Source organism: Molothrus aeneus, chromosome 2, assembly GCF_037042795.1.
Source record: "Molothrus aeneus isolate 106 chromosome 2, BPBGC_Maene_1.0, whole genome shotgun sequence".
NCBI lineage: Eukaryota > Metazoa > Chordata > Aves > Passeriformes > Icteridae > Molothrus > Molothrus aeneus.
Genome location: NC_089647.1, coordinates 2,340,852 through 2,358,631, shown reverse-complemented (window position 1 = coordinate 2,358,631; position 17,780 = coordinate 2,340,852). Strand labels below are relative to the sequence as shown.

The 17,780-nt window shown below is 43.6% G+C and overlaps 3 protein-coding genes across 5 annotated transcripts in view; 1 reads left to right on the top strand and 2 right to left on the bottom strand.

Annotated features, from left to right (window-relative positions):
* The window catches only part of ZNF654 (zinc finger protein 654), a 29,949-nt gene extending 29,195 nt beyond the window's left edge, over positions 1-754 (bottom strand). The window contains exon 1 of the mRNA XM_066571866.1: positions 623-754. Within this exon, the coding sequence (XP_066427963.1) occupies positions 623-754 (132 nt within the window). The remainder of the gene's footprint in view (positions 1-622) is intronic.
* Positions 755-1,246: 492 nt separating this feature from the next.
* On the top strand, positions 1,247-9,036 carry CGGBP1 (CGG triplet repeat binding protein 1). The gene is made up of 2 exons (XM_066571865.1): positions 1,247-1,320; positions 3,752-9,036. The coding sequence occupies exon 2, from the start codon at positions 3,762-3,764 to the stop codon at positions 4,263-4,265; it is 504 nt and encodes a 167-aa protein (XP_066427962.1). The 5' UTR covers positions 1,247-1,320; positions 3,752-3,761; the 3' UTR covers positions 4,266-9,036.
* Positions 9,037-12,399: 3,363 nt separating this feature from the next.
* On the bottom strand, positions 12,400-16,683 carry N6AMT1 (N-6 adenine-specific DNA methyltransferase 1). Of its 3 annotated transcripts, XM_066571863.1 has the most exons (7): positions 16,549-16,683; positions 15,737-15,826; positions 15,236-15,326; positions 14,613-14,696; positions 14,368-14,509; positions 13,570-13,697; positions 12,400-13,186 (listed from the first exon to the last, which is right to left on the bottom strand). In XM_066571863.1, the coding sequence occupies exons 1-6, from the start codon at positions 16,680-16,682 to the stop codon at positions 13,591-13,593; spliced, it is 648 nt and encodes a 215-aa protein (XP_066427960.1). In that variant the 5' UTR covers position 16,683; the 3' UTR covers positions 12,400-13,186; positions 13,570-13,590. The 3 variants fall into 3 exon arrangements, with proteins under 3 accessions (XP_066427960.1, XP_066427959.1, XP_066427961.1); XM_066571862.1 differs by having other exon boundaries at positions 12,400-13,697; XM_066571864.1 differs by lacking the exon at positions 14,613-14,696 and having other exon boundaries at positions 12,400-13,697.
* Between the last annotated feature and the right edge of the window lie 1,097 nt (positions 16,684-17,780).

Sequence of the window (17,780 nt, the reverse complement as noted above, 5' to 3'; positions counted from 1 at the left end):
TTGTAGATGGCAGAAGACAACTGCAGAGGTGAGATAAGTCAAAGAGTTGATAAAACGAAGCAGTTCTATATAAAAAAACCTCTGGCATGTGTTTTGAGCAGCAGCAAGTGGCATGGCTGGAATACACCAAAGGTAACTAATGCTCCATCCACACCTGCCGATTAAAGCAACCAGGAGAAGCAACCTGTTGGTGCTTGTCACTTTGCAAGGCACACCTAAAGGGCTTTCTTGGAGCCCAAGAATCCCGAGCCCGCATCGACAAAACGCTGCTTTTCAAACGACAAAACCCTAAAAATCATAAAACACCCTGGACTACTCCGGTCAGCGAGACGACAACTGTTCCCGAGGCCCTTCTCGCCTCTCGGCCACGCAGACGAGGCCAGCCGGGATCGTCCTGCCCGCAGCACCACGCGTGTCCCCGCAGCCGCCCCCGGCTCTTCCTACCCGCTCCCGCTCCGGGACTCGCCTCGCCTTCCTTCCCTGGCCCCCAGGAGCCTCCGTGCCCGCCCGGCCCGGCCTCACTCCCCCGGGCCGCGCCCCGCACCCGCTCCTCGGCCCGGCAGCGTGAGCGCCCGGCCCGGCCCGGCTCCCTCAGCGCTGCCCCCCGCGCCGCGGCGCTCACCTGGCAGAAGCGGCGGCAGTAGTACTGGCTGCGGAGCAGAGCGGGCAGCCCGGCCGGAAGCCCCGGCGCCGCCAGCGCCTCCAGCTCCTCGCTGAGCCGCTCCGACTCCTGGTCGCTCTCGTCTTCCGCCATGGCGGCCCCGCCGCCCCGCGCGTACCGAGCGCCCCCGCCCCGCCCCGCCGCGCCGGAAGAACCGCCCCCGCCGCGCCGCCAAGCGTCCGGCCACGCCCCCGCCGCGCCGCACTTCCATTGGTCCGCCAGCCCTGCCAATCAACGCGCCGCTCACCTCTGGCCCCGCCGCTTCGCAGGAGCGCGATGCGATTGGTGGAAAAGTCTCGTCGTTACTTCAGACCCGCCTTTCCACTGGCTGCTCCCCCCGTCGGTTACGCCCTCCTCCGCAGCCGCCCGCCCGATGCCCCGTCCGCTGAGCGCCACCGCCCGCGCTCTGATTGGCCGGCGCACGCCTCTATCAGCGCTCTCACGCCCGCTTCCCATACGTAATTGGGCTCAATCCTTGCCCATCTCCGCAGCGAACCGATCAGCGAGTGACTTCCGGCGGCGGGGGCGGGCCGGCGGAGTGGGCGGGGCCGTGCGGCTGCGGCGGAGCGGCGCGTCCGGCCCGGCCCGGCGGGGCCCAGCGCGGAGCGGCGGAGCAGCAGCCCCGGGGCGGCCCCGGGCGGGCGGCGCGGCTGCTGCGGGTAATGGTGCCTGGCACGGGTCCGGCGGATCCGCATCCGCGCGTGGGGAGGAGGCTGCGGGGCCTCCCGGGAAACACCCGCGCTACGGGGAAGGGCCGCAGCCGCGGGGCCTGGGCTGTGCCCGGCCGGGCTCCGCGCGTTTCACCCGCGGCGCCGGCAGCCCGGGGGACGAACCCGGGCGAGCAACGCACCGAGTGATGGTCCCGGTCCCTGGGCGGAACCCGCCCGGCGCTTGGAGATGCAGACTCGCTGTGCTCCTCTCCCAGCGGCTCCGGTGCGGTGACAGCGGTCACAGCCGAGACCCCGGAGCAGCCGCCTCGCCCGGAGCGCCCCGGAGAGCGGATCCGTGAGCACCCTGGGGTGGGGAGGCAGCAGCCCTCTGCAAGGAAACACGCCAAAATTTGATATCCCCCCCAAAAAAAAAAATAGACCTATCAAAAATCCTGTGTTCTGCTGCTCTCAGAATCCTGAGAGATTTTGCTGCAGTAGGACTACAAGCACCTGGTTTGGTGGGGGAAATCTTTTTTGGCTTTTCAGAAGCCAAAGCAACAAGTTTGTGTTGGATTCGGACTTGTTTTCTTCTTGATTTCAGGAAATGGTTGTTAGGAAACTCTTGTATAAAGCAAGAAAAAGAATGAAGAAGGTTACATTGATGCTGGGTACAGACTGTTTATCATTGTATCAGTCTAAGACTTACAGGTCTGCAAAGCTGCAGTGAGAGCAAAACATATTCACTAGGAAAGTAGCTAATACCAAGATCTTTGTTGCCTTTTGCAGAAGCTTGTAATCTCTTCTTGTAGCAATGGCTTAAGAAAAAAGACAGTGTTGATGACAGAATTCTCTATTCCTTTAGTTCCAGGGTGGGGAAAACCCATTCTGGGCAGCAGAAACTGTATTCAACCTTTTTTTTTTTTAAATGTCGCTACAGCAAACTGGGTAACAAAAGAAAACAAGTACAGAGAAGTACATACGGAGGTAGCAGGACACTTAGAAGAAACATTGTTGCCTTTTCGATTTTTTTTCTTTACAGTTTTTTTTTTTAAGGAAATGGGTAGCTAATGCGACAACCATTAATTTTGCTCAGAAAACCTCTAACCTCAGCAGAGCTGCTACTTGACTTCAGCTTTACTTTAAAAAGAAGTTAATTTACCTATAGTTGAGATTTGCAGTAGCTACGTACCTCAACAACAAAAGGGACACTGATTTCAGAGCACTTGACTGGGTTATTGCTTGCTTTGGTGACACGGTCTAGTTTAGAGTGATGGTAAACTTGTTTGAAAATAGAATTGCATCTATTGCAATGCAAAATAAGAAATTCTATGTTCCCATCAGGCTGTTCCAGCACTGACAAAATTATTTGCTCTAAACTCCAGGTTCAATCTAATAGCTGCAGTTTAAAAACCAGGGCTGTTTCCAAACAAGTGCTGGCAAAGCTTCGGTTTGGGGTTTTTTGTTGGGGGTTACTGACTTTTGAAAGTTACAGTAATGGTTTTCTTGCTTGATATGGAAAAAATACACAGAAAAACACTGATTCAACATAATTAAGATACTGTCAAATACATTGAAAAGACTAAGAACAAAGTATCCTTTGTCCTAATGTGTAAAGGATAAAAAAGGGTCTTCATAAAAAGCAAAAAGTGGTTTTGTTTTACTTTAAGTGATTAACAGATTAGGTTTTGAGGGTTCTGTCAATATTAGTGGTGTGAGGATAACTTCAAACAATTGTTAAAAAACACTTTAATTACAATCTAATACCTTATAACTACACCTATATATCCACCACAATCTCAACAGATGCACAATACATACCATAAAAAAATCAAATAGAAAAAAAACTCTCACCACATTAATAAAATCTTATAGTAAAAGTCCAGATAGACTCTTACAGTAACCTGTTGTCATCTTATTGCAGGGGTTCCATACTGTTGTCTCCTCATTGCAAAAGTTTCATACGTTCTTAGTGTTTCTTGTGGGCAGCTCTCAGAGCACTGACTCTTTCTTCTTCACAAAGCAGGCAACTGACTCCAGTTCCTTTCTCAAGCCCACTCCACTCTTTTATAGCACTCTTCTTCTCATTGGTTACAGCTGTGGCCTGTTCAAGTCAGGCCTATTCCTAATCTTTGATAATTGTCCCAGCTGCGACTCCTTAGGGGTAAGATTACTTTCTACACTATCTTTATTTTCTTATATTCTATCCCCCTACAGTAACCCAAATAACAGAAACCACTCCTCATAATAAACCTAAAAACCAAACCAAAAGAAGTGTTTTCCTCTGACCCACAAGGAACTTCACTCTCCCATTTAACTGGACTTGCAGATGAAAATCCTTTCAATAGCAGTGTCACAAACATGTCTTATGTGTAGCTAATGACATTTTAGATGTCAGCAGGTGCCAGGCTGGACATTGATTGAACTCTTATTTGTTCCCCAGCTTTGCTGCAATGGAGCGGTTCGGGGTGAAGTCGGCGCCGTCGCGGAACCGCTCCAAGACCGCCCTGTACGTGACGCCCCAGGACCGCGTGACGGAGTTCGGCAGCGAGCTGCACGAGGACGGGGGGAAGCTCTTCTGCACCTCCTGCAACGTGGTGCTCAACCACGTCCGCAAGTCCGCCATCAATGACCACCTCAAGTCCAAAACACACACCAAGAGGAAGGCGGAGTTCGAGGAGCAGAACGTCAGGAAGAAGCAAAGGACTCTGACTGCCTCCCTGCAGTGCAACAGTGCTGCCCAGACAGAGAAAAGCAGCGTGATCCAGGACTTTGTGAAAATGTGCCTGGAGGCCAACATCCCCCTGGAGAAGGCCGATCACCCCTCTGTGCGGGCCTTCCTGTCCCGCTACGTTAAGAACGGCAGCTCCATACCCAAGTCAGAGCAGCTAAGGAAAGCCTATCTGCCTGATGGCTATGACAATGAAAACCAGCTCATCAACACTGAAGACCGTTGAGAAGAGAACTGTTTTCATCCTTGTTGTGAAGTTTTACATATTGATGGTGTGGTTTATTTTTATATTCATGCATATATACAGTGTTACATATTGATTTTACAAGCTATTTTGTATTCTTGTAGAAATGACAATCTACTCCTGAACTTAGCAGTGTGCCACAGATTGTTGCTAACCCTGCTGTGGACTTCAGAGCTACGTTGATGTAGAGCTCATGAGGAATGTAGGGAGCATCCCTGGCATACGCCTGATCTCTGTTCAGTCCAGCTGTAACTGAGGCTGAGAAAAAGGCACTCGAATGGAGGACCCCAGTTCACAGTGCATCTAAGAAGACGGTGTGGTAGGGATTGCTGTTCGTGGCAGTGGATTGCTGTGTCCAGTATCCTGTCCCTAAGTGACCAAGAAGAGGTGCTGCACCTTTGAAATGCAAGAAGCTCTGGGATGGTTAGTTAAAATATCACTGCTCTGTTGGGGGAGGACTATTGCAACTTTCTATTCAAGCTTGGTTTATGTTTTGAAACAGGAAACATTTTTCTTCTAGAACTCTCTCTTATGCTGTTTGGTGCAACTGTGGATGTATTCATTATCCAGCTTAACCAGCCAGTCTCTTGTACTGACCTCTGAACTCCACTATTCTCATAAGGCTGGGAGTTCTGCAGGTTTGCTATGTCTGCTTTTCTAAAATCACCGTTCCTTTGTCTTGGTTTCACATGCCCCCTTCCATTTCAGTGCCAATATTTGAAAGCTGAGTAGACAAACCAGTAACTGAGTGTGGTTTGCAGTGCAGCTGCTGTCAAGTGAAACTTATGCTGGACAAAGTTCTTAGCAGAGATTACTGCCTTTTTCCTACTAGCAGGACTAAGCTAAATCTAAATTGGGGATGGTAGAGGCACTAAACTGAGGAGTTGGGAAGGTTTTTTCATTGTGCACAGGAGAAGAGGCTGCTCCACCTTTCCCTGAAGGTCCTTTACACATCTGGCCTTATCATCAGCCTTTCAGTCAAGGGAGATGAAGTGAATAAAATAAAACAGTTACTGCAAAGGTTCTTCAGTACTTGTAAACACAAGTAGGAAGGCAGATACACTTGGAACGTAAAATAGAATTACAGACCTGGGCTGTATTTCTTACTCTGTACCACAGCCACATGTATTGGACTGGCAGAAAGCAAAATGGGAAATTGAAGAATTTCAATAATGTTACTCTCTCCAAAATCTAGTTAATAGTTACTAAGCTATTCCAAATGATGATGCCAAATAGTTCACTAACACAAATGTTCCATAAAGGTTTGGAATTAAATGAGGGAGTATTGTGCAAAGTGCCGGAATACAACTGACCTCTGCCTGCTCTAGATCTCCTGGAGATGCTCTGGGTTCAGACAGGTTCCAAGCATCTCCTGGGAGCACAGGAATCCTCCCTCTCCGTGGGTACAATGGCATAAGGATGCTTTAACTCCTGAGGGTGGAGCCAGTTGTCCAGCTTCCTTTCCCCAGCAGAGTTTCACAGCAGTTTATTTACAGCGATACCAAGAATTGCTGAAAAGAGAGACAAAATAACCAGATTATTTTGGGTTTAGAGCTATTTCCCACCTGTATCTAGAGCAGTCTCCTTTGCTGGGCTGAGAGTGAGCTATTTCCCCCCTGTACCTAGAGCAGTCTCCTTTGCTTACATACTTAGTAACAACTATTTTTTAGTGCAATTAGTCTGCAGAAATGCACTTGTGTTCCATGTCCTGCTATGAAACCTGCTGGAATAGATGGACAAAGCTAAAAAGCAGGTTTCCTACCCATATGCATCAGTCCAGGAGTGCTCAGCCCACTGCTGGTCTAGGACTTCAGACAGAAATAACAGTAGCAACTTTTTAATCTAATCCTAGAGATCAATATATGCCTTCCTAAATATCATTTCTTATTGCACAAGCTTGGGTTTACCTTAAAATCCTTAACTGCCTTGGGCTAGAACTGTTTAATAAATTTTCTGAAGCCAAGTGAAAGGTAAACTGCCAATAGCCTTTTCTGTCCTGACAAGAACTGAAAGTATTTTCTCACAGCTGCTGTTTCCTTACAGTGAAACAACATCCTTGCTTTAATTTTTAATCTTTATTGAAACCTCAGCAATGCTATCTTAGAATTCAAGCAAATGGAGAATAATGGGATATTTAGAAAAGAAAAGCAGCTAGAGAAATGGGATGGGCAAAAGGAATTTGGGCTAGTTCACTCAGTTTTGCTAACATGGGATTTTCCAGGCTGCAACCCATAACAATTTTATATAGGATTAGATGCTGTGGGTTCTTCCCTTGACTGACAGACTGACAGACATTTTGAAAGCTTCATGGGAACATTAAATAGGCTCCTGCATAACTGGAAAAGAAGAAAAAAAATCAAGTTGCTTTCAAATTTACAGTTTTACATAAAAATAAAGCAATTGACAAGTGTAATGGACTCAATTTGCAGGACACTGCTGGTTTAATAATAGGATATTTTCATTTAAAAATAAAGCTACATACTTTTCAAGCTTTTTTGAAAATCAGGATGTTGATCCATTCATTGCAACAAACATTAATAATGGAGTAAAGCTACGAAAAATAAAGCACTTCCAGGTAATCTAGAAAGAATGAATAAGTTTAAAATCATGAACATAACCCAAATCATCAAGGCATTTTTAAAGAAAATATGAGTAAGTGGTTGCATTCTGTCATGAGACAGAGTCCTTCAAACACTCAAATTCAGAACATCATTTTGCCAGTATGGCTGCAGACAGATAAAATATAACTTTATTTTAATTGCTGTTGATCTTAGGGAAGATTTACAGCAGAAGTTTTCTCATCTATCTAAACCTAAGGAATAACTAAATCCTAGTTTTGAGGCTGTGATGGAGTTGTTTGAACAGTCTCCATGGGTGATTAATTTCTTGTGCAAGAATAAATTTCCTGTAAAGAAGAAAACTCTCAGAAGTAAAGGGAGGATGGTAACAGTGTCAGCTTTTCACTTTACATCCAAATGTAGGGACAAGCTCTAAGAGATACTTTCTGCCGTGTGGTTTTAGGAATATATTTGAACTCTAAATGTAACAGAAAAAAATTAAAAGAAGTATTTTCTTTTCTGACCAATACTTAAACTAATTTAGCCAAGTTAGCTGAAATTACTCCCAAGTGTTTTTCTTGAAAGAAAAGTTGCAAAGAGTAAAATACAAACAGGAGCATTCTCTGTTGTGTGACTCCTTACATGGACACACCATGATAGTTTCAGCTTGCATGTTATTGAAAAAACAGGAGCAAGCTTCAGAATTTTTAATCATTTTGAAGCCTGTAATTTGGCAGGTCCCATGGGAAGGTGAAGCATTCAGCATAATGAAAGGGAATCATTTTTCAGTGGAGAGAGAAACTTGTTCTGCACAATGGGATATTCTCATGATAGAAAGGCTGGTTTTAGCCAGAGCCCCTTTTAGCAATTCTGTTGAACTGAAGAGTGAGATGCTCCCTGTTAGGTTTTGCAGCATAATAGGCTGATTTTCAGGAAAAAGGAAAAAAAAAAGCTGGAAGTTTGGCAAGGATAATCTCTATTTATATTTACATATAAAAAGAGGCAAGGCTCACTGTTGTTGCATTCACATTGTACTCACTGCTACTTACTCTGTGTAATTTGAGTGCTTGTTGTCTTTGTACAATTTTAAAGTCGTGTCTAACTTTCAAAATATTTTCATTTTAACCAAGTTTCTCACTGTAATAGTGCTGTTAGAGTTTAGTCTCTTTTGGTCTGATGAAGATGCTTCATTTTTGTTTTGGTGGTAGGGATGTTTTGTTGATGGTGAGTGGCCACAGAAATGGTTTTATTTAAAAAAATAAGTCATGAACTTATGATTAGATACTAGAGTGAGGCTGAAGAAACCCGGGTCCTGCAGTGCCACAAGACTTCCTGTAGGAACAGTAAGACCACAGTAAGTGATTTAAGTTTTTATATTAAAACAATACTGAAGAGAAATACTTTACATTGTAAAGTTTTCACTTGGTAATGGAAAAACGGTCTCTTTAAAAAAAATAAAGGTATTCCTTTTTTTATAGAATTTATGCATAATCTCTTATTTTACCAATCAAGTGGATTAAGAACTTGTGGTCGTTCCCATAGAGTGGTGTAATATAAGACACAAGAAATGGACGGGGTCAGGAAAATTTCAGGAGCTGCTGCTGTAGCCTAAGGTAACATCAGATATTGAAGCATTTGGTTGATTTACCTGTGCAGTGACACTGAAGTCTGTTTCAGGACTGGTTATACAAAACCTCTGCTTCCTGTCACTCCTGATTTTCTTCATGGTGACAGAAATTCCCTAATGATGCCTTCTGCTCCAAGTGAATACCAGGTGGAATGATTTTTGTACATTTTGACACTGCAGTAAACCATTTGTAGTACAGGATCTTGCAGCAACCCAAGGCCTCAGATCTTTTCAGGAAGGGCTTCTGTAATGTGGAAGAATCCAAAAAGGTCACAGTTTGATTTCTCTCCCTTGGGGACTTCATGAAAATTGAGCAAATAACATCAACCCATCAAAAATTATCATCAAGTGTGGGTTTGATTGTTTACACGTTTCTTTTCCTGAATTCTGACCTTTCTTGACATCTAAGGACGGATCAATGATAAATTCAGGCAACCTCTTGACTGATGAATTTATGAACCATCATTTTCTCATTTTCAGTCACTTCCAGGTCACAGCACATTAAGATCAAGTGCTTTTTGTTGTGAAATGGAAAAGCAGAATAGAAATAAACATACCCTTTGTAAAATTTTCTTGTGTGGACAATTTGTGTATGAAACAGCACATGCACACTTGCAAAATCAATGTATCAGTCAGGATTTCTGTGGAAGCTGATGCAGAATCAGGTGAAGCAAATATTTAAAGTTTAGTAATTAGGCCATGCTAAATTCTGATAGTGACATTTTACCTTTTTAACTGAATCAAGGCAGTTCAATCCATATCCAGAATGCAGTAGGATCAAGTACACACAGCTTTCAGGCCACAGTGATATTGATAATTAGGTTTGACATTTGTAATTTGCATAGGCTGAAGGAGAGACAATCTTTGACAATTCTGCTTTTTTTTTTTTTTCCTCATCCCATGACTTTTTTTACAAGGAGTTTGGAATTTGTGGCTTGTGTGGCCACCTCTTTCATATCTACAGGCACATCTCAGGTAGAAACAGAAAGTGCAGGATGAGAGTTGGAATACAGAGAGCTACTGCAGCTCAGGTGAAAGTACTGTTCAGTAGTTCTGTTCAGGGCTGACAGAAAAGTATTTAGGGACTTTAGAGGTTTTTAGGAGGGGTTTGTATATTGGTTTGCCTGAAGTGGTTTTTTAATCTGTCCTCCAGTGTCCAATTCAGCATTGGATTTTACTGCAGTAACTGACCACCTTCTCACCTCAATTCTTCTATAATTAGTTTTAAATTGCTTCCTCCCTCCCCTTTTTTCTGAACCTGTCATTACTCCAACACAAATCCAACAGCTACAATACCCATGGTTGCACTTATGTAAGTGTTTTACAGACAACAAACCCCCAAGTGGAGCTTTAACCAGCTCTGGACAGAAGGAACTGAGCCCCCTCCTGAGAGCACCCAAGCTGAGCATACAATCCAGAACCTGGCTCAAGATGTGCGCTTCAGTTTAACAAGGCTCATCTCACCTCCTGAAACTGAAACTGCTAAGGGAAAAGTGGGGAGATGCAAAGAATCTCATGTTGTGAAGGACTTACACTAAAATGAAGGAGCTGACCCCTCCTCTAACAGGGAGGGGAGTAAAACTGCAGGGGCTACCTTGGCTGGTGCAGCAGTAAATCCTGAGTTCTGAGATCACGAGTGACAGGCAAGGAGCTGATGGGACACTGGAACATTGCTGCTCCTTTAAGGCACTAAAACTCCTTCACGCAGTGTTAAAAGGTAATTTTCAGCAGACTTCCTGCAGCCCACTCTCAGAACGCTGTGTCTCACTCTGCGGTTTCCTACAAACAGGAAAAATGCAGCCCCAAAATAGAACGTTGGTCTTGTCAGAAGAAAAACTGAGGTGGGACAGAAAGAACATTGCATAGATTATGGTTGGGTTTTTCTTTTCACTTGCCTTCAGTAAATTAGCAACAGCCCTAACAAAGGGGACTGAATCAGGTAAAGTTTCTATTTATAGCGATCCTCAGGTCTGAATTTCACCCCATCTTTTTGGAGCCTTTTCCTCCAAAATAATATCTAATACAGAGAACTATTGTAGTTGTGTTTAAATGGAAGAGGTTCTTTGAATTCAATTGCACTGAGGGTTTTTAAATACCTGATTTCTCTTAGGATTCAGCAAAGAAGTTACTGAGTTATTACAGACAATGCTCATATGGTGACATCTTTTTCTGCCATATCCTTTTCCTAATTATACAGTTTAGGATTAGGACTCTCATTCCTTACTTTGACAAATACTTATTTTATATTTATTTAGCATTTACTATCCCTTGAAACATGCTTTTAAAGCAAACCTAAACTCGTGCAGTGTCTCAAATCCATGGACTCAGTTAAAAAAACAAAATTAAAAACTCTAAATTACCATTTGGAGATCAAAAATATCTCATTTGTATCTTAATAATATAATAAAAATAGAATGGCTCAAGGTGGTAATTAAGTCTCAGCAAGAGAAAAACTTCCCTGAATAACCAATTTTTCTCTCAGAACTGGCCGTGGATGCAGCCACCAGGCGTCTTCAGTGCACAAAAAGGCAATTTGTGGCAGGAGTATTTTGGCTCAAGTGGAGCCCTGCTGTGTGTGCAGTTACACTCAAGGTGTTCTCTTCCATAAATATTTTCCATTTAGGCTGGATTAAAGTTTTTGTCATGCTTTTTCAGCTCCTCATAAACATCAGTAGGATTCTCCTGATCACACACTCCATCCAAACAAAAATTTTTCGATAGAAAAAAGAAATCCAAATATAACATTTCAGAAAGCTGTTCCATTATTTTTTCCAAAATATTATTCTGGGAAAAAAATCCTGATAATTTAGACTTTGGTAAGCATTTCCATCACAAGCAGAGGTGACAATTGCTATATACAAAATTCCTGTTTGCCTTCAATTTGGTTCTAACTTTATGAAGAAACTTTGCATAGGTAAAAGTTTTTGGGAAGGTTCAGCTAAGTGCTTCAATGTCTTAAAAATACTTAGGGAAAAAGGTCTTAAAGACATGCTGAGAAAGAAACACACAAAATCCAAATTACTTGTCCTTATGAAGATGCTGAGAACAAGCAGCAGAAACAATCATCCCTTACAGATTGTTGTGTGAACAGTGAATTTTTTCAACTTCTTAATTGATGGATGTTGAACTAGAGTCATGCAGAAGCACTGAATACATTTAAAATCCTGCTTTGTATCCCTCCACTCTGCTACTTTGTTTCTTGTAAAATCAAAACCTCATGTGCAGGAGGATCTTTAAAAAAACAAAAAAACCCTGCAGCTTTGTTCATTACTCTGTGAGGGTAGGCAGGAGCCAGAGAAGGGGAGATGTTTTTTAAACCCTCACGATCACCTTCTCTTTCCAATGCTCAGACAATAAAGGTTTCTCCAGTCATGTTGATAAAAAGGATATTCCTGTAGATTTTTCAGGTAACATTGGCTCAGAGCAATTATTAAATTTACAATAAGAAGTGGCCTCATAATTAAACCTGTCTGTAGCTATTAAACATTACAGGTGGAGAACAGAAACCAAAGCAGTGCTCAGAGCACCCTGCAGATAATGGGTCTTATTTTATTACCATAGCAGAGTCTCCTAACTTAACTGGAGAGGATGATAATGATAATAACTGAGAAAATATTCAGTAACTGGCCAGATAAGAACTCCAGCACCTGAGGACAAGGTACTTTTGAACCATGGCCAAAGGTTTTGGTAGCATTCAACCCTGAGCTTGAAATCTGGAAATCCTACAAGCTCTAGGTCCAGTCTGCAGTCAAATTATCCTTAATTTGACAGTGTATCTGCAATTATTTTGCTTAACCACATTTAATTATCATCCCACTTTCAACTCTAATAGTTTTTGAGTAAGAGGCTCTGCTAATTTGGACTGATGTGAGGACTACATTGTGCCCAGTACCCTCCTGTGATAAAGCACTGCTAAAATTACACAGATTACTACAAGTATCAAAATAATGTTTATAGAAGCATTACACAAACAAAACTCTTGCAAGTCAGTCTCTACAGAACCATGATGGATTTTTTTTTTAAATGCACTTCCATCTTACCCCTTCTAAACTTGTTTGGTTTTTATTTTGGTCAAAAGTAAGCTGGGAGTTGAAGCCAACTTATTTAAGCTTTGTATCCATAGACAAAACAATGAGAGCCCCAGAAAACCCTCCAGTGTACACCAGAAAAACTACATTAGTGTTTCTTTAGAATGGGGGAAAAGAAGTGAAAACTACTAAAAATCAATTTCTATTTGCAAAATTGTATTCCTCAAAAAAATTCCCAATCGCAATATAAATACGTACAATTACTAAAATAAAATTTTCCATCATTCCTTGAGAAGCCACCTCTGAAGCTTAGGGAAGGTGTCTAATGAGTTGCAGAACTCTTGAGCCCATAACAAGGGATTGAAGAATTGGAGAATCCTCCTTATCTGCTGCTGGAACATATGTTGGAAGAGATGAGCAGTTCACTACCCTGAGTAGTAAAAATATTTGACAGCTATGTGAGAACAAGTGAAACAACTCCTAACTCTGCCTTCACATTTTGCACTGTATAAAGTGCCACTGTATTTCCATCTGTGCACTGATCCAAACTTCCTCCAAATGCTTTTGTGCTGAACTCTGAGCATCTGTGTATTTTAACCAGGCTCTTTCTTCTTCTCTGAAGGTCAGAGGGATGTGGGGGACTCTGGTCCTTAATCAAGGCCAAAGTGATCCATGCTGAGAACGCTGATCCTGGGAGAGGAAAGAACTTTTTAAGCCAACAGAAGGATACCTTAATACTGCTGCTTGTAAACTTGCAGTTTGTGGTGAATGCTGATGGTGTAAAATGATCCTGGTTCTGACCAATGACAAGTGAAGACTACAAATTAAAAGTGATACGTGTGCATGGCTTGTAGAAGTGAGACTCTCTGGTGTGTGGCATTTGATATGTCAGAGGATATAAGATCATTATGAACCCATTGATATTTTGTTCCCCGGTTCAGTTTTTGGGTTCATTTCTTTCTTGATGTTTTGCTTGTATGAGTAAATTCCTGCCATTAACAAAGGGCAGATTGCATTCACTTCAGTGTTTACCAAGTGACAACTCTGTGTTCAATTTTCTCCATGCCTACTACCTGGCAGGTGAAGAGAAGTTATCAAGAGTTCCTAAATCTGAGGACTGTCAGCATCTCTTGTCCTGCTTGCCTGGAAAGCACTCGTGTGCCTTTTAAGCCGCTTTTCTTCATTGTTTCCAGAATTTCATCTGCAATGGAAAGTGCAGTGTTTACAAATGAGTTGAAATTGGTTATAGAAGATAGTTCTAAAATATTTGTCAAGCTGCAAAGCAAAGTTTATAAACTCTGTCCTCCCACTCTTTCAGACAAGAACTTTTATGCAAAATAATCTCCCACCAAGCACAAATAAAGCTCACAACTTAAAAACTGAAGTTTAGTGTTTTGCTAGAATTCTGTATGAAGCTAAACTGCAGAAGAAAGTGAAATTTGTAACACCTTCTCACAAAAGCTGCCTAATAAATCAGGTGTGAAGAATAATCTTGTCATTACATGATCATTTGTGGCCATTAAACATTAGATCAGAAGGAACAATTCCAAATCTTTTCTCTACACCTGTAAAATGAAAGACATCACATTTCCCAATAAGCCTTTTCAGTTAACACCACCATTCTCTACCATAAGAAAGAACTGGCCTGGCTTCATTGATTAATTCAGACTTAATTAATCCACCTTTCAGACTTGGAACTGAACTCCTGCAGAGCTGCTGGGGTCCCACACACTTTCATTTTCCAAACTAGTTTGGGGAGTTCTTAGTTTTGATAAATTTGCTTGCCTTTTTGGTCTAGCTGTGATCAACATTTTGATTTATACCATATTAAACCTGGTTTGGCCCATTTGAATTTCAAGGACAGTAATCACCTGGATTATTTTCTTTAATTGTGACCAAGTAGAATAATCCTCCTGGTGAAAGCAGGTCTGGTACTAATGGGAAAACTCTATCCATTACTTCTCTGCCCTGTTTGCCCCCAGCCCAGGATGCCTCTATTCCTTGGCTTTTCACCTAGGAAGAAGGAAAGCAAAGATTGTCATAAAACAGAATGACAGAATTGTCACAACAGACAGTAGCAATACTATTTTTATTGTGTATTTCAAAATTTTCCTACCTCTTCAGAAGGTGTTACCACGTATGGTGGGTTAAACAGCAGCAGATCAACCTTCCCATTTAATCTTGGGGATAATCCTTTGACCTGTAGGTGAAGTTCATGATTGTGTGGGGGGTTTTTTTGAATGCAAATGTTTTGTAAAAATATAGTTACATAGTGTAGTTGTTCAGCCATTTTAAATCCCATTTATTGTGGCCTACCTACATCGTCTTTTATAAACATATAAAAGGGTTAAAGAGATGAGAAAAATTAGCTTTTCTCCATATCAAATTTTGTAAGAAACTAAAGGTAACAACAGACAAAAGTTCTAATTAAATCAGAAAAGGTTGAGAACCAAGAACTACATAACTTTAGACAAAGGGCTATGATAATGTCAGGCCACTATAGAATTCCTTGTCCAGCACTTTCCAAACTAAATCTACAGATTTATTTAACTAATACAATGAATTTTTAGAGCTTAATTTTGAATTTTAGAGATTGAATAGCTGGTTGGGGTTTTTTGACAGGGGGTGATGTCCAGAGGTCCCTTCCAACCCTAACTATTGTGTGACCCCATGATCTCTGTTAAGTATTAAAAAATTACACAAAGTATGAAGGAAATACTATTGAAACCTCTCTCTTACCAAGTCAGTGATGACAGGCTGCAGGTGAACATTGTTCAGCAGAGCTGTCTCCTGAGTACAGTAAGCTGCCATAGGGTTGATATCTGTGCATCTAAAAGGGAAATATTACAAAGTGTAAGTTATAGGCTACTGTACCTTATGAACCATAAGCTAGTTTATAGAATTACAGAATATTCTGAGTTAAAAGGGACCCACAAGGATTAAACCCAGCAAACACAAGAGTAGGCTTAGCAATTTGTCTGAGAAATGGGAAAATGGATTTCTAGCCACAGCACTACTCATTTGTTACAGAATGAAGAACATGAAGTAAATAATTCAGGCTGCACCAAAAGCTCAGAAATGCTCAACAGGCTCTCTTTGCTCTGATTTATGTATCTATAGAATTGAGAAAATAACAATTTTTAAAATGTGAAAATGATAAATATGTGTAAGAGGGCTAAGGATCCTGGGTTAGGCATCCTTTATTATTGCATGCAACAGTTTAGGTGCTGTTATACTTACATGTACAGTGCATTGGGTCCAAGGATGGAAGAAGCCAGAAATGTTGAAACTACACCAGATCCAGATCCTATTTCAAGGCAGATGTCTACTCTAAAGAGAGAACACTCTGGATGACTTTTGTTTGTAACAGACACAGGATTGGTCAAGACAGCATTACAGAACATGCTGTCCTCCCAAACACGTTGAAGTACAGAATTACAGAATATCCTGAGCTGGAAGGGACCCCCAAGAATCATCCAATTCAACCCCTGGCCCTGCACAGACCCCCTAACAATCCCATCCTGTGCATCCCTGGGAGCGCTCTCCAAAGACTCTCTGAGCTCTGTCAGGATGGTGCTGTCACCATTGCCTAGGAAGCTTCTCCCAGTGCCCCACCAGCCTCTGGAAGAAGAAGCTTTTCCTGATATCCATCCTAATCCTTCCCGACACAGCTTCAGGCCATCCCCTCAGCTCACACAGAGCAGGACCAGTGCTGGCTCATCTCATGAGAAAGCTGCAGACAGCGACGAGGTTTCCTCTTCTCCAGGCTGAGGAAGCCAAGCACCCTTTCACGCTGCAATGGCTTTATCACCCCTGTGCCAGCAATTCCCCCTCAGCTCACCCCTCCCGGCCCTTCCCCATCTCCGCAGCCCCTCTGGAGCTCTCCAATGGCTTTAACACCCCTATGCCAGCAATGCCCCCTCAGCTCACCCCCCTGCAGCCTTTCCGCATCTCCGCAGCCCCTCTGGAACTCTGCAATGGCTTTACCACCCCTGTGCCAGCAATCCCCCCTCAGCTCGCTCCTCCCGGCTCCCCTGCCCGCCCTGCCGCACCGAGCCTCCCGCAGGCTGTCCGCGTCCCGCTCCAGCGCATCGAGCAGCAGGAAGGTGTCCTCGGCCGGCTCGTACACGTCCCGAAAGAGCCCCCGCGGCCCCAGATGCTCGTACCGCGGGGTGGGCAGCGCCATCCCGGCCCGCATCCGGGGGAAGGGGCGGGACGAGGGCAGGAATGGGGCGGGACGCGCCCGCACGTCCGCAGCGTCGCTCGGTGGCGCTCCGGTGTGCTCGACCCGAAGTTGCAGCGGTGCGGTGGCATCTGATGGCATCTAGCCAACCTTGAACACCCTCGGTGTGGTTTATGTGCGATCCCCGCCGCTGGTGCCCCCGAGGGCGGAGAAAGAAGGGCGGTGCTGCTCCTGCTCCTGATTTCGGTGTTGGCTTCACAAATGGTGTTTCCATCACGAGAACGACCACAGGGAGTCAGCACAAACCCGAAGGAAAGAGCTGCTGAGGAAGTTTCTGAAACGCACGGGGGAAACCCTGATATTGATATCCCAAAAAGCCCTGTTTTCTAATAATAAAAGCTCTTTTTTTCTAATATTTCTGTGATTCTTAGCCAGCAACACTAGACAGCATCCTTATGTACCAAGCATCTGAACTTCAGAGTCACAGAAACACAGATTGGTTTGGGTTGGGAGGGACCTTTAAGCTCATCTCATTCCGTCCCTGCCATGGGCAGGGACACCTTCCACTATCCCAGGTGGCTCCAAGCTCTCTTCAACCTGGCCTTGGACACTGCCAGGGACCCAGGGGCAGGTACAGCTTCTCTGGGCAGCCTGTGCCAGAGCCTGCCCACCCTCACTCAGTAAAATAATTTCTTCCTTAAATTCACTCTAAAGCTACTCTCTATCCATTTGAAGATGTTCCTCACTGTGCTGTCACTGCAGCCCCTTGCTGATAGTCTCTCTCCATCCTCCCTGCAGGCACCCTTCAGTTACTAGAAGGCTGCAATTAGATGATCCTGAAGCCTTTTATTTTCCAGGCTGAACAATCCCAGTTCTTTCAGGCTTTCCTCCCAGCAGAGCTGCTCCACCCCTCTGATCATCCTCCTTCCTCCTCTGGACTCTCCCCAACAGCTCCAGGTCTTTCCTGTGCTGACACCCCAGAGCTGGAGGCAGTAATTAAAGATTGAGGAAAAATTTCAGGCCACAGATCAGATTAATGATTTTCTCAATGAAACCCAAAGACATTCCAATCAGAAGCAGAAGAAAAAGCTGAACAGATTC

What these genes read in the sequence shown, in the direction of transcription:
- N6AMT1 (XM_066571862.1), bottom strand. Translation starts at nt 16,682, where the DNA reads ATGGCGCTGCCCACCCCGCGGTACGAGCATCTGGGGCCGCGGGGGCTC. An exon ending in GACAGCCTGCGGGAGGCTCG is followed by an intron (nt 15,827 to 16,548) that starts GTGCGGCAGGGC and finishes TTCTCTCTTTAG; the next exon opens with AGTAGACATCTGCCTTGAAA. An exon ending in GGACCCAATGCACTGTACAT is followed by an intron (nt 15,327 to 15,736) that starts GTAAGTATAACA and finishes TTTCCCTTTTAG; the next exon opens with ATGCACAGATATCAACCCTA.
- CGGBP1 (XM_066571865.1), top strand. Translation starts at nt 3,762, where the DNA reads ATGGAGCGGTTCGGGGTGAAGTCGGCGCCGTCGCGGAACCGCTCCAAG.